Source organism: Oryzias melastigma, linkage group LG4, assembly GCF_002922805.2.
Source record: "Oryzias melastigma strain HK-1 linkage group LG4, ASM292280v2, whole genome shotgun sequence".
Classification (NCBI taxonomy): Eukaryota; Metazoa; Chordata; class Actinopteri; order Beloniformes; family Adrianichthyidae; genus Oryzias; species Oryzias melastigma.
Window position 1 is genome coordinate 8,070,532 of NC_050515.1, and position 16,033 is coordinate 8,086,564.

General features: G+C 35.8%; 1 protein-coding gene across 1 annotated transcript; it reads left to right on the forward strand.

The window, feature by feature from the left end:
* The first annotated feature begins 6,417 nt into the window (after positions 1–6,417).
* Positions 6,418–10,974, forward strand: LOC112150427 (platelet glycoprotein V). Its single transcript, XM_024278763.2, has 2 exons — positions 6,418–6,584; positions 8,283–10,974. The coding sequence occupies exons 1-2, from the start codon at positions 6,566–6,568 to the stop codon at positions 10,265–10,267; spliced, it is 2,004 nt and encodes a 667-aa protein (XP_024134531.1). The 5' UTR covers positions 6,418–6,565; the 3' UTR covers positions 10,268–10,974.
* The last annotated feature ends 5,059 nt before the right edge of the window (positions 10,975–16,033 follow it).

Genomic DNA, 16,033 nt, shown 5'->3' on the forward strand with positions numbered 1-16,033 from the left:
TTAGTGTAATTTGTGGCTTAAGTCTTGTCATTATTTTTTAAATCTTTTATTTTTTAATGGAAAGTTTTACTTTCAATGTCATGTTAAGCCGGCGTCATTACAATGCCATACTAATCGCCACAAAATAATAATAATAATTTTTTTGCATGAAAAAAGTAATAATTTCTTTAATCGGGATTAAGCATTATTTTTAAAGTTAAAGCCCCACTAGTTGCCGCAGTGAGGGAAATTTGCTTTCCACATTTGACCCGTCCCCTGAGGGAGCGGTGAGCTGCAGACACAGCTGCACTCAGGAACCATTTGGTGGTTCAACCCCCCAATCCAACCCCTTAATGCCGTCCACCTGTCCTCACTATAACCGTCTTCTACTTCAAACTGTTAGAAAATTGGATCTTGTGTTTTTTTGATTGATTCTTGAAAAATAAATGAAACAGTTTAAAACAAATATGTCAGAATATTGATAAAATGAATCTCACTTTTAGCTCAAAAATGCATCAGTCTTTCTTTTCCTGATGTATCCATAAAAACCTTGAAATGTTTTTTAGGAGGCCGCTCCTTCGTTACCCGTTAGTGTGTTTGGGATGGTTGTCATACTGAAAGATCTGGCCTTGTTTTGTCTTCTATGCTGATAAAATGAGGTTTTTACTCTAAATCTGACCATACATGACCCCATTTATTATTTACTTTACATGGATCAGTCATCCTGGTCACTTTGCTGAAAAACAGCCCCAAAGCATGATGCTTCCACCCCCATGCTTTACTGTAGGTATGATGTTCTTTGGATGTAAATTAAAATTCTTTCTCCTCAAAACAAAGGTTTTACCAAAAAGTTCTATTTTTTGGTTCTGTGGTCTTGTTTGTCTTCCATTTCCTAATATTTCCTCCTGCAGTTGATATCTTCACATCAAGCTGCTTATCTATTGCAGATCCACTCCTCCCAGTCTGGTGCAGGTCAACTATTTTGCTTCTGGTGTCCTTTGACAGCTCTTTGGCCTTAGTGGGGTGGAGTGTGACTGTTTGAGGTTGTGGACAGGTGTCTTTTCTATAGATCATGAGTTCAAACAGGTGTCATTAATACAGGAGGATAGAGAGGAAGTTACAGGTCTATGAGAGACAGAAATTTGGTTTGTTTGCATGTATTAAAATACTTATAATTTCCAGCATTTATTGCAAATAAAATCTTTGAAAATGTGATTTCCTGGAACTTTATGTTATTTGATCAACGTTTCTAAAAATAAACCTGCAACATTTGCTTCTAGCTGCAGATGAATCTGTTGTAATTTCCTTGATGCACAGAGCGAAGCCCAACTCTGACCTGGGAGGTGTCAGGTGATCGGCTTCAGTGATGGATGTTCCTGCAGCTCCAGACCAGTCTTTGAAACCACGGCTGAACAGTTACACAGAGTTATTCTCATAAAAACGGAATCAATTCACTTAGCTTTTCCTGCAGACCCCGACGCCCGCATGTGTCTATGTAAAGAAGCAATCCGTGTAAAAGACAAAAGCTTGGAGGTGCCAAAAGAGATCTGATTGCATTCTCTGGTGACCAACCGGCTGATTGATAACTCTGTCTCTCCTTGATTCGCTCATGTCAGAGTGATGTAGGGTCACTGGCCTTCAGTGCTACGTCAGACCGCCATATTTCATTCAGACGCTTCACGGTCCTCGTGAGAAGGAGGGCTTTTGACGAAGTCTGTGACAACCTTTGATTTAGGACGCTGGGGGGCCGACTTCCCCCTCCTCCCTTGTCAAGAAGTATAAATATTTTGACAGAATGGACTCAGGAGAGTAAAATCTGGTGTGTTTTTTGAAGGTGGATCAGAGCGCCGTGCGTTTAGGATCAGACTCTTGAAGCCATGGAAAGGTTTACACTCGTGAACTACTGTTTAGGACTTCTGGGCGTGCTGGTTCTGCAGGGGCTGATCACTGTGGAGGGGAGGAATATATTTAACGCCGGTAAGTCTGCAAAAGTTATCATTTCTGCAATTTAGGAGTACTTTTTTTTCCTGAAAAGCTTTTAAATTAACTGTAGCAGCAGTTTAATAATACTATCATGTTCAATTGTTTTCTCCAAACTGCTATATGTATTTATTTGTGCAGGAAATCGTGTTTTTAATCCAGACGAAGACACACAGAGTAAGATTCTTGAGCTTCTACTACAAAAGAGTGTGGTTCCTATTGAAAAGAACAGTCTTGTTGGTGAGAAACTTCTCAAAAAGCTTATTTTTTTTGCTAAAATTGATGTATATTTGTGGATCATTTCCTTGATAACCTGTCTTTCTGTTTCTCAGATGTGGAGCTGGCCAATAAATTTGCTGATCTCAAAGAAGTAAGCACATTTTCCTTACAGTTAACTGGCAAATTATGAGAAAAAAAATAATGAGATTTGTCATTTAAGCTAAAATTTGAATGTTTTTGTATTTTCCAAAGTGTTTGAAACAGGAAAAAGCCTGAATAATAGAGCTTGTGGTTTGTTCTTACAGCTGCTAACTCTGAAGGAGGAATTGGAGCTTGAAAGAGCGATTGCTAAAATGGCAGAGGGCAAATCCTTAACTAATAAACGGGGCGAACGTAAGCTAATCAGACACTATTACTTTAGTGGATTCTTTATAATGACTAATTAATTATTCCAAATCTTTCTTTCCTGTTTTCTGCAGCATGCTTCTGGAAGTATTGTGTCTGATATGGATGTCAAAGACGGAGGATCACTGTGGAAACTCGCTGCCTTAAAACACGCAGTCAAATAATCCATCCATTTATTCTAGCAATATCCAAATATATTCACAAATTCCTGAATAAACTTTTCATCAAATGGAAGTTTTTATCATTGTCTGTGAATGAATCAAATTTGTAAATATTCAATCCCTCCTGGAGCATTGACTTCATTTCTTTTGCTGCTTGTTTTTGCTGCCCTCTTGTGGAATAATGTGGTATAACATTTTGTACAGTTCTGCCAAACAACCTCGTGCTTCAAAAAGTCTATTGTTGCCAGTTTTATTGTGTAAATAAAAATTAGAAATGAGAAAATAATGTAATTTTTTTGCTTCAAAAACATTTTTTTTGCAACTGTAGCAAATTGGATTATTTTATTATGCTTGTATCCAACTAATTTGAACATGTTTTTTAAAAAAAAAAAGAATACATGTAGTCATTTGGTTTTGTGTGGATGAAGGTGTTGATAGTGCGATGTGTGACTTTCTGCACACCGAAGGGCATTTGGTCGGATCTATTGGAGCAGGCTTAGTCACATGCTTAGCCCGAACAAAGGCAGTGCGGTGCAAATGCGTTAATCATGCTAGAGAGATTTCAGGGAAACCAGAATGAAAGTGCTTTGAAACACAAAACAGAACCGTCAGAGCATCCAGGGTGCGGTCGCCTGTGACAGCTTTGGACTGGATTCAAAGGCTTTAAAACGTCACTTGTTTAAGAGAGAAAAACAGAGAAACAGATGATTTTACTTTAGAGAACACAAATGTTTTGATTCTGGAACAATTTAAATGATCATGTGATGAGATCACTCATTTCCTGTGGGGGCAGAATCATGATCTGGGGTTATTTTATCATCCTCTTGTTGGAGAAGAATCTAAAAAAATTGAATAATAACATTTTGTCATGTATTTTTAGATTTTTTTTAACTACTGCTGACATCAAATTAAAACTAGAGGCTTTGAGAGCTCCACAATTCATCTAAAATGTCAGAAAACATGAACAAAATGATGGTAAGAGGTTTGATCTGTAGTCAGAGTGGTTTATTTTAGGGTCAGATTCTTATTTTTGATTATTTTTTTCATTTAACCTTTATTTATCCAGGCAGGACAGATTAAAAACAACATTATTATTTAAAATTGTGATCTGGCAAAAGGCAAAAACTTTTGAGGAAAGAAAGAAAGATGTTACAAGAACAAAAAATAAACTTAAAACACAATCTAAAACTATAAAACCCCCATCTTTAACTCATCTTGTCTACTTTCTGCTCCTAAAATTTCTAAAATATAATTGCAAATCGACAAAATCTTACGTGATACAGGATGCATTTTATTTTGAAAGGACCTTGAAGGTGCTGCATTACCATTACTATAATTCAATTATTGTAAATATTTATACATTTATAAATACATGTCTCATGGCCACAAAAATCTAAATGAAGTATATTTTTTAAATATGGTAAAATGGGACCAAATGGCTCTTTAAAGCCTCGTTTCTCTGGAGCGATCCGGTTCAGACTGGTCCAGTATTTTTAGCATTTCCATTGTAAAATGGAAACGGTTCCGAACCGTACCTCTGGAGGGCCCTCATCCGTTGTAGGTCTATAGAAAAGAGGAACGGGACAGATGGGGCGGAGTCACTGTAAATATGAAAGCACCAATATAGCGCTAAGCTAGCTATTTCATCTGTATACAATCTTCTTTCAGACATTAAATTCCTGTTCTACATGATGTACAAAAAGTAAAGCAAGTAAAAGACGAGCTGCTGGATGAATCTCCATTGTTGTTGCTTTTCTAGTTGTCGCACTACAATTACACAATGATACACTAGCGGTCTACACCCTTAACTGAGAGGAAACGCTCAGCTAAGGGTGATAAATCAGGAGTACATTCGGCAATTTTTAAGAACAGGAAGATAAAGCTGCTGGACTTTTAGCAGCCACAGAAAGTGTCGTAAAAACTGAAAAAGAGACGATTTGGTGACCGCGACGAAGCATAGCAAGATGCTAATGCTAACGAGCTGTTTCGTGTTTTGCCTACATGTGATCACAAACTGGTTTAAAGTTGGACGATCATATTTCCACCAACCAACCTCGATCTAAATCCAGACTTTAGCCCCACTTTGTGTCCTGATTACAACCAATACAAATGTGTCTTCTGTGGAGGACATTTTTAAACCTTAACTACTGAATTAACCCCTTTAGTACATTTGAGGCTCTCAATGAAACCAAATGTGAAAGTTTAAGAGTCTGGGAAAGTAGTTTTTTGAATTTGACTGGACTAATATTTTTTTGTGTAGTAGTCAGGAGAATATAATGGTTAATCTAAAAAGAAAAATAAGAAAAATGATCAAAATTAGGCCAGAAAAATGTGATAGTGTTGACAAAAAAAGAAACTAGCAGGAGACATTTGGCCTGAATGATGTTGAAAGGCGGAGGTGGGTCGGAGCTCACGTATACAGAGTTCATCAACTAAGTGGAAATTTGCAGTTTTTTGCTGAGCTTAAAGATCTATATGTCAATATGTGCTTGGATGAAGCACCTTATCCCAGCGATCGCATTCATCAGTGACAGAGTAGACTAATAACACGTTAGTCGACAGACTTTTTATAGACTAGAACATGTTGTGGAATGAAACAAGCGTCAAACTTATCAAAAATGTACTGAATTATTAAAGTCATACTTCAAAATATTTTAATGCCTAATAAAATAAATAGTCTGTTATGTGCTGATTGCTTGTTTTAAGGCTGTAAAATATTTTTTTGATGCTTTTCAAAACAATTTTCTACGACATATTACAATATTTTTTAAGGAATCGTTGGTTTTCACCAAAATGTATAGATTTTTTTATTTTTTGAACGTTTTTTTTATTATTATTTAGTAAGAAAAGCAAAAAAAAAAAATCGCTTCAGTTGCAAATTAAAAAATAATTGCATTTTTAGGATTGTGGTGACTTTATTTAGGAAATCTGAAATAATCAAAGTTTGGCATAAAAAAAATAAAATAATATGGAGGAGATCTTCATCACACCTTAGCATTTTTTACGACAAATGAAAAGTGAACACAGACACATGCAGAATAAAAAAATGTGGATACTGGAATTATCCAGCTGCTGCTTCCCGCCACAAATGTCAGACAAGAGTTTCTCTGTTACTTTAGAAAAAAAAAACATTTATCTCTTTAACTGGAAGCAGAGCAGGATGAGACCAAACTGTGGAGATAAGACTTCATCAGGAAATGAGACGGCAACCTCTGAGTCCGTCAAAATGGAGCCGAATTTGGCACACCCAAATTGTTATGAAATATATAAAAAAATAAAATGTGGAAAAGTAGACAAATTTGCCGCCAGCCTGTAATCAAAGAATGTCCAAATCATGTTTTATTATTCACATTTATTTTTTTATAAAAACATATTTTAAATATATTTTTAAATTAATAATTAAATTAAAACACATAAAAAAGGGAAAAAATAGTGCACTAAATCATTAAAAAAACTCAACATCACTTCAAAAATAAAGTGCTAACCCCTAAATTTACAATAACTTACACCAATTTTAAGTAAAGAAACTTTATGGAGAAAAGTCTCAAACATTTGTCTTCGAAAGTACAAAAACAAACACCCAAATATGACAAAAACTAGGCAGAAACATCGATCTGTTAGTATGATTTTAGAGATTAAGACATTATAGCAGACATTCCGGATAATAAAAATGATGTTAAGTCATCCCCTTCATTCTACACATCCGATGTCTGTGTTGACAGGCTGACGGAGGAGAGGGCGGGCCATCGTGACGGACAGACGGCGCTCATTTCTTTAAGTCAGCAGAGCGTTAGTGCAGAGCACAGCAGATAACAGACGTGATGGATTCCTACGTCAGAGGTGAGTCACATATTTACCACGTTTTAAGGTTTTAATTATCTTCGATTTTTAAGAATAAAAATATTTGATTGTTTTAAATTTGTAAAAGTTTAGATTTGTGTTTAAAGATTGTTATTCAATAACTAATTTGGTCTGACAAATGTATATAAAAGCAAACTTATATTTTTTGAAAACATCTATTTTTTACTTCTTGATTACAATATTTGTATAACAGAGTTTGTAAATATTTCTTTTAAATTATTATGTAAGTGATTATTATAAAAGCATTAATTATTGTGCACGCTTTTTTATTGTTTTTCTTCGACATTCAGAACAAAAAAAATTCCATCATACCTCAAACCCTGTTTTTTTAATCCATTCTTTTTTTTTTTAACACAATATTTTTCGTTTAGAGTGAAAAGGTAGCTGGAAGCAAGTTCAGCAACTGACGGGCAAATGAAGGTTCAAACAATTCAGTAGTTCATTGCAGAGCCAAAAATGTGCATTTTTTAAAACTATAACCTTATTTTTGAAACATATTGATTATGTGAAAGATATTATATGTATTGAAAATTGATTAATCAGCTGCAGTATTGTTTGAAAACCACAGATATAAAAAAGATGATGTTGGTTAAACTGTATAAAATCAATCAATTAATTGATTTCTGGCGAACTGCAGTTTCTCTTTCTGTTTCTTTTGTATCGTTTTTGTCTTTTTATGCTCATTTGATCAAAATGTGCATCTGCTCCTGGTCTGGCCCTTCTGACAAGTTTTAGAACTCTTTGTGAGTCAATAATTTTGCCCTTAAGACAGGTTTTCTCATACATAAATTAATAAATGTTCTCAAAAATCTATAAAATATTTGATTTGTATAAAACACATAATTATTTAAATAATTCAATCCAATAAAAAAAATACTTTTTTGTTTCTGTGACATTTCTCTGATAATGTAGAATGAATGAAAATAAAATTAAGCTTAAAATAGCATTTTAAATTTATCTTTCTTTAAATTGTAAATCAGGAGCAGACAAAAAATGTAGTTCAAAAAACACCACAAAGGCCATGCTCCGCCCCACTTGTAGACAACTAGATCCATGTACGTCAATGTTGTTCTGGTCCGAGTTGACGTCTGGCTTCAAACTGGGGCTAAAAACGTTATAAGTAAGAGATAATGCCCAAAGAAGTGTGCATTATCAGAAATGAACGCATCCAGAAATCGCCTGACGTGAAGTGGAGAACGGGCGCATCCGCAAAGTGTCTTAATTTCTGATAATGCACACTTTGAAGGGCATTATCGAACTTACATTATCGTCACTTACAAAAGAAAGAAATATTCAATCAATTTTTAGTACTTGTTAACCAACAACAACCTCAACTTCTGTGGCACAGGAAGCGATATCATCATGATAGGTTAAATAAAGCATCTTATCGCTTGTTTTTGTCCATAATTATGAAGCCAAAGTTTGTTTTAAGGAAGATCTAGAATATTTAGGCTGTGTGACCAGAACTTCTTTTTCAGGTGTGCATTATCACTGTGGATTATCACTTTTTAAATCCACACCCAGCAGCCAATTAGAATCGAGTATTTAACTGGAGCGTGGTATAATCATAATTAAAAGATGACTTTACAAACAGATGAAAAGACGTTCAGAGTGAAATAAACTGAACTCTACGAACATGAATTGACCTGTTGTTTTCATTCTTTTGCGATCGTGCAGGTTCACTGTGGACGACACTCCTCTTCCTCACATTCCCGCCCCTTCACTCCAACCCGGCGTGCCCCACTAGCTGTTTGTGTGACTCTCCGGGTGAAGTCCGCTGTGGTGGTTACACCATCACCGACACACCGCCGAGCCTGCCGCTCCACACCTACACTCTGAAGCTCAACGACACAAACATGAACATCATAAAGGAGCAGAGTCTGGCTCACCAGGACCTCCTGCTGCGCTTCAGTCTGACTCACAGCCATCTACACACCGTCCACGCTCGAGCCTTCCTCGCCGCCCCTCAGCTTAAATCTGTCAAGCTGTCGTCCAATGATCTCTCAACGCTCCCTGCTCAAGTCTTCAGTCCACTTACCACTGTGGAGGAGATTTATCTGGATGGAAACCAGTTAGAAACTCTTGCTCCTGAAATGTTTGAAGGTCTTGGTGACTTGCTGGTTCTGGACCTGACCCGTAACAAGCTCACTAGCCCTGCTGCAGGTATTTTTGACGGACTGACCAACCTCACTATCCTCAATCTCGGCAGGAACAACATCAAGAAGTTCCCAAAAAACCTCTTCCGCTCCTTGAGTAAACTCCGCCTGCTCAGGGTTTACAACAACGAGCTAGAGAGTCTGGAAGAAGGGGTCTTTGACGAACTCGTCAACCTAGAGGAGCTGACCCTCCATGGGAACCAGATCGGAAGCCTTGCACCTCGAGTGTTCTGGTCTCTCGCGAAGCTGAGAACCCTGACGCTTTCCGGGAACCGACTCCAGGCTGTCCCACACAAAAGTTTCTACAACATGCCGGAGTTGAGCAAACTCACCATCTACAAAAACCCTCTCCTCTCTCTGCCCAATGAGCTGATGGGCCACATGCCTGACATGAGAGAGTTTTATCTCTTCTCCACCAACCTCACCACCGTTCCTGGAAACTTGTTCGCCAACATGTCCGGACTCCTGCGACTCAACGTCCATCTAAACGTCAGACTGAGGGAGTTGCCGCCTGATGTTTTCTGCTGCCTTCCTCATCTCCAAAAGCTCTCGCTACGGAACAACAACCTCGATAACCTTCACCCTCACATTTTCTCCTCACTAACCGCGGTTAACATACTGCTACTCAACGACAACAGCCTGAGGAGCCTACCTGGAGACATCTTTCAGAATCTTACAAACCTGACAGCCATGGATCTGAGAAATAACAACCTCAAGTCACTTCCCGGAGACATCTTCTCATCAAATACAGCTTTGAAGGCGTTAACCTTGAGTGAAAACCCTTGGGATTGCAACTGTCCGATTAGGGATATTGCTAGATGGATTAGGAACAACCCCCACGTTGTTGTAGACATTGACGACGTGTTGTGTCATAGTCCACTCTACCACATGCTCCGCAAAGTTAGCTCTCTACAAGACGACGAATTCACCAACTGCGATGGAAGAACAACCCAAACTCCTCTTTATGAACCAGAGAAAACAACCCATGAAAGCACCACAAGTTACTCAACACCACGTATGCATACGTCTTTACAACCAATGGATGTTATTCCAACCACCCCACTCTCAAAAACGACCTCCTCAGGAGCCACAACGCGGTCCGTATCCCTTCCACCGGCCTCAACAAGAAAACAAGTCAGAAGTTCCTCAACACCACGTCGGCACAAGTCTTTGCTGCCACTCCATGTTATTCCAACCACTCCACTCTCAAAATCCACCTCCTCAAAAGCCACAACACCATCCGTATCCCTTCCTCCCGCCTCCACAGCTCCCACAATCCTGTTGGATATATTACTAATAGAGCAGGTGCCTGAATACGTCCACCACAACCATCACAGAGGCTGGGTGTACGTGTGGTTTCTGCCCTCGGACACAGATCTGCTGGGATTCCTGACGTTTTTCTACATCCTTCTGCTGGTGGCAGGCTTGCTGCTTGTTCTGGCAGCCATGTATGGAATGCACCGCCTCGGCGTGGCTTTGGAGGCGCTGAAAGCTGGGTGTGCATAGATGAGGAGTGAGCGTTATCAGGCCTGCTGTACACATGGAGATAAACCGTCCTTTCTCCAGGCTCCACTTTGTAAATTATGAGCCTGTTTCTGTTTTTCTCAGCTGTAGAGGGTCACGTTTATAACTAAATTTTGTAAACTTTAGGCATTGCTTAATATTTAATAGGTTCAGATATTAAAACAATATTAAAATGGCTAAAAGGATTAAATCTAATTGAGCAGAACAATGAAGTCACTTTATTCATGTTTTCCTTCAGGTTTAGTTTTTCAGACACATCTTCACATCTGAGAACTTTTTAGGCTAATCCCTTCATGAAAACCCTCACAATAATTATGTGTCTTTAAATATTTTAACTTTGTTGCAACAAAATAAAACAATAAAAAGTAGAAATTAAATGTTACTGCTTTTCTGTTGGGTTTGAAGATTCATTCTAAAAGTTGTGGTTCTGCTTTTGTGGGAGTTGGTCCATGAAGAGGAGAGCAGAAACCACCAAATTAATGTGGATTTTTAAAAGTGACTGTTAATGTTGGGCATCAATTCATGTCTTAATGTAATTTAAATTAGTAGTACTGCAGAAAAAAGAATAACTTTAATCATGAAAACAAGCTATTGAATTTACTGGATGTAATGCTGTGTTCAAATAAAGAGGCTCACCGTTAGCATAGTTCTCACTCAAATTCAACACTAAAAAGGTCTAAATTATTTTGAAAAAAAAAAAACAAAAAAAAAACATAAATAGTCGTGGAAAAACCCTGAGAACTTTGTAAACAGTTAACAGTGGAGGTTCACCTGATATTTAAATTGTTCTCTTTTGTCTTTTTGCCTTGTTTGTATTAATATATTTTTTGTCAGTACATTTTTATTTGCTATAAAACATAAAAACTGTTCATTCTTTATTTTTGTAATTTAAAAAAATGAAAAATGTGCTACTTGAAATTATTTTTTTTTGTATTGTTTGATGTTTATTCTGTGAGAATATCCCTTAAAAAAATGAAATCTGGATTTTACTATCAGGAATTGCCTCAAAAAAGTGTATAAATAATAAAACATAAATACTTTAATATAATAGATAGATAAATATAAACATACATGATTTGAACAAATTGCAGATTAGTAAAAAAAACAAAAAAGGCGACATTAAGTTTTCAACCAGAACATGTTGGATCAATACAAGGACTTTCTGTTGGCTATTTCACTTACATTTATCATTTTGTTGATCTTTTTCTGTTTTGTTGGAAATAAATGTTGAAGCTTCAGCCACTTCGAAACTTTGAATGAGGATTTTGTTTGTTTTCTTGTAATGTTCTGTCACAATCACAGACAGTGAGACGGAAGCAGCAACGTTTGTCTCAAAATGTTCTAAAATGTTTTAATATGACTTTCTAAATCAAAATTTTGAGTCTCAAAATTAAAAATACTGAAATATTTGAGATAGAAAATAATATTTCAGGATATAAAATTTCACAAATAAATTAAAAAGATGCAGAATCTGATGAAACAGAAAAACAACCTCACAGCAAACCACAGAGCTTGTACTACTTTCTATGACACATATCACTTCTTTTTTTTAAATATAGAAATAATAAAATGCCATTTTAATCTTAATTTTCTTTGTATCATCAAAAAAGTGTCATAAACACCATTTTAATCAGGACAGATCTTTAAATCTCCAATCAAATGAGCTTTTCTGAGACTTGTCAGATCTGTGAGGTCAAACTCAAGGAAGAGACAAGGACTAATAAATAAATATCACAAGTCAGATTTATCTTGGATAAAAATTGAACAAGTTGTTCAGACCTTATGGAGCCCCAGATAACACATTCCTAACTGGTTTTAAGTCTTCTTCATCACTCCTGCTTTCCTCATTTTCTCCTCCAAAACCAAATAAATTCCTTGAAAACGGTTTCATCTTCTTTATTAGAAAACCACATGGTTGGTCCGGTAGGAAACCTTACTCCTCTATGGTTGTAACACACCACGACTTTCGTCTTACTTCACTCTCTTTTAGCTCATTTTGGTACAAAACTCACTCTCTGTGTCTCCTTCAGGAGCTTTGTGCTGTCCATCATGTTTTACCTCTAAACTCCTGGATTTTTATTTCTGCGCTCTACAGAGGTCCTCCTACACCCTGTTCTCCACCAGGAACGATGGTCTGGTCCTTACACCATCACCCTCTCAGCTCTGGTGTTTGTCAATTCTGACAGGAAGTTATCCCGAGACCCACAAGAATATACAGTCAATTATTAAAACAATATAACACTTTTTCCCCAATAAAACATCACTATTGACAAATGTGATTATATTTTTGTATCTTAACCGATTGTAGAGATGAAATTAAACACACAAACTTCATTTATTTTCTCCATCTTCTCCTGATTTACAACAATTTAGATAAATAAATCCTCAGAAATGCAATTTTAAGCTTGATTTTCTTTATAAATGTCCTTCATCATCCGAAAATTGCCTCAATAACATGTTAAAACCCAAAATATGTTATCGAAATGGGTCTTAAAAGTTTCTGTGGAAAAAGAAATCTGAAGGATTAGGATAAGATTAACTTATCCTAATCCTTAACCTTCAAATCTAATCATCTGTAACACATTCCTTTCCTTATCAAATATATTTTCTCATATTTAACATACTTCACTGATATTAACTTTATCACAAAATAAGGGAAAAAAAACATACAAAATTGTTTGAATTGTCTAAAACTAGAAAGGGCTAAAACATGTTCCATCAACGTACAGTTTCACTTTCTTTTACTTTAAAATGTTTTTCTTTGACTCTAAAAACAGGAGTCAGCCCCACAGTGCTGGGAAGCTCCGGGAAGGTTACGTCCTCATCACATGTCTGCAAACAGGAAGCAGGCTCAGCCATGAATCAAGACGTTGGTGAAAACAGCAGCTTCCCTGATGGTACGCGATTATGAAACGGCCTCTGTGGGATTTACAGCCTCTGTGTGATGAAGTTTAAACAAATAAAAAATAAAAAAAGACATAGCTATGTGAACATTTCTCACGTCAAAAACAGTGACTACACGACGACTTAATGATAGCCAGACATTAGGTGTTACGCCCCAATTTCACAGTGTCACAGCCGTAACACTTGAATATAAATGCAAAAAAAAAGAAAAAATGAGGATAAACTGCTGAAAAAAAATGGAAAATAAAATAAAAGTTCTTGAGTCTAAAGGAGTAGAACTAAAATAGTCCAGCAGAAGCAAAATATAAACAAAGTTCATTAATATTTCTCTATAAAATCTTCATTTAGTGCCAGGAGATGCCAAAAATTCCCCCAGAATGGAACAAAAGAGAATGAATTAGTAAACAACACCCAAGTTCATCACCATGGCAACCAGTGATTAAGCTTTTCCAGTACGCTGAGCTCACACAACAGTCACCATCGGCCAACATACACAGTGAAAGACAGCAAACTGAGGAAGAGGAAGTGGAATTGTGGAAGAAACAAGATGAAAAATTGAAAGAAAGATGGACTGATGTGGATATCTGAGAATAGAGCTCATCCGAAATAAACTTATTGAAACCAGGACAAGTCACGTTTAATTTTAGTTTTATTTAGCAGTTATTGATAGCAAAATCAATGTATAAATTAATAAAACTTACAGCAAATATTTAATGATTTAAAACCATTAAAGCCTATGTATGCTTAATTTTGATTTATCTCTGAGAAACAAAAACATATTTGAATAAATGAATGTGGCACTGAGTTTAAATAAACTCAATCTGCTTGAAAGTGAATAAATGCAAACAATTCTACATTAAAAAAAATAGATTTTTTAATTAATCAATCAACCAACCAATTACTTTATTGATATAGCACTTTTAACCAACATGCTGTTGAACACAAGGTGCTGAACAAATGAAAAAACATAGGATAAAAGTCGTAAACACATTAGATAAAAGAAACAACATAAAAATAGAAATAAAGGAAATGCTGTGGCTAAAATGTGAGGAAGTTCTGCATAGATTAAACGATAGACAAGGTAAATACAAAAAAATGATAAACAATAAAAGCCATAAAATACTTAAAAGTCCAACATTAGATTAGTTTATTTTAAGCAATCAAAAGAAAAGCAGTAAATTCATGTGCAATACAATCAATTTACATCCGTAAAAACATGTCAAAAACAGAATAACTAATAACATATCAGTGAAAAAGTTTGAAAGTTGAAAAGATTTTCCATTTACAGTTAAAAGTTTCCACAGAGACAGAAACTCTCAGATCCTCAGGTAAATGTTTTAAAAAATCCATTAGGTTACGTTTTAAAAAAAATAATGAAAATGTAGTTTTAGTTTGTTTAATAAATGTTTATCCTGTTGGGCCCGCGACATAAGGTGCATTTTGGATTTTGGGCTCCATGTCGAATGAGTTAGACACTTCGGCTCTAACCCAACCACTAAATTCCATCCCCTTTTCCTCTCAGCCAATCACAATCTCTGCTTTTTATTGATTATTTCTCTACATTTTAAACCAGGAGTGGGGGAGTTTTTTTTAAAATTTTGGGCTAAAAATTGTTTTATCATTTGTCAAGTATGGAAAAAACATGTTATTATTTTGACTGAAAATCCATTTAAAAACAGAACATTGTGGAGTTTTTGTTTCAAAAGCATGGCTTTATTCTCATATTAGTGCTATTTGAACCAACAGATTCATGTCCGTCAGGGAAAAAAAGCAAACTTATAGAAATGTTGTGTTTATTCTCTGGTAGAACAACTGGAAAAAATGACTCAAAAACACTCTTGAACATTAGAAAAACAACAAATATTCCAACACCACATGACTGCCAAACAACTTTCTGCACCTAAAACAAAAGTATTTTTTTGTAGGCACCATAATTGCAAGGAAAATAAAACTTTAATAAGGATTTCACTTTAATTAATTCCTTTTTGGCAGTTTAATTAACAGGCCACATATTTGCCATGTTTGCCCAGCCCTCCTCCGCCCCCTTCTCTACCTGGACCAATGCTGTCATGGACCGGCCCTCAACCACCATCAGGCTCTGGAGTTTCTCCATCTATAGTCTGAGTTTATCCCACTAGAATAAAAGAGTTCAACCGTTAAAACACTATGGACTATTTCATGTATCACAAATACATCTTTGTTATTCCTATTCCTAAGATCTCTCCTTACTGAAGTTAAAAGAGGTCAATCTTTGATCAATCAGGGATTCTGATTTAGTGATGATTAGATTTGGTTTATCTGGTGGCGTCTGCGTTTGTTTTTCAAATAAAGATTGACCAAGGACACTCTTCTGACATGACAGTATCCAAATCTGTCTTTAATGATCAGAGCTCTTTCTGTTTCAGGTCTAAATCGTAAGATTTGCAGCACTTCAACATTTCTTTGAGATCTTGAACGTGAACCATTTTAAAATATCTGATTGAGATGAAATGACACAAGAAATGTTTCTTTTAATAAAGATTAAAAAAAAGTTTGTAAAAACTTTCAGTGTTAGAAGTAATGTCCTTCAATTAAAAACTCAAATCTTTAAGAATTTTATTTCCTTTTGGTTTAAAACACACAATATTACAGTAAAATAGACAGAATTAACAGAAAGTAATAAAGTGATAAAAAAGAGAGAAACATTTTTTTCAATCCTCAATCTTACTAGATTCTATGCATATTTAAATATGTAAAAATGTCTGCATACAATTTTACTATATGTTACTATATTTTTACATATTAAACATACAATATATTTTTTACATAGACATAAAATAATAAATAAAAAAGTATCAAAACAAC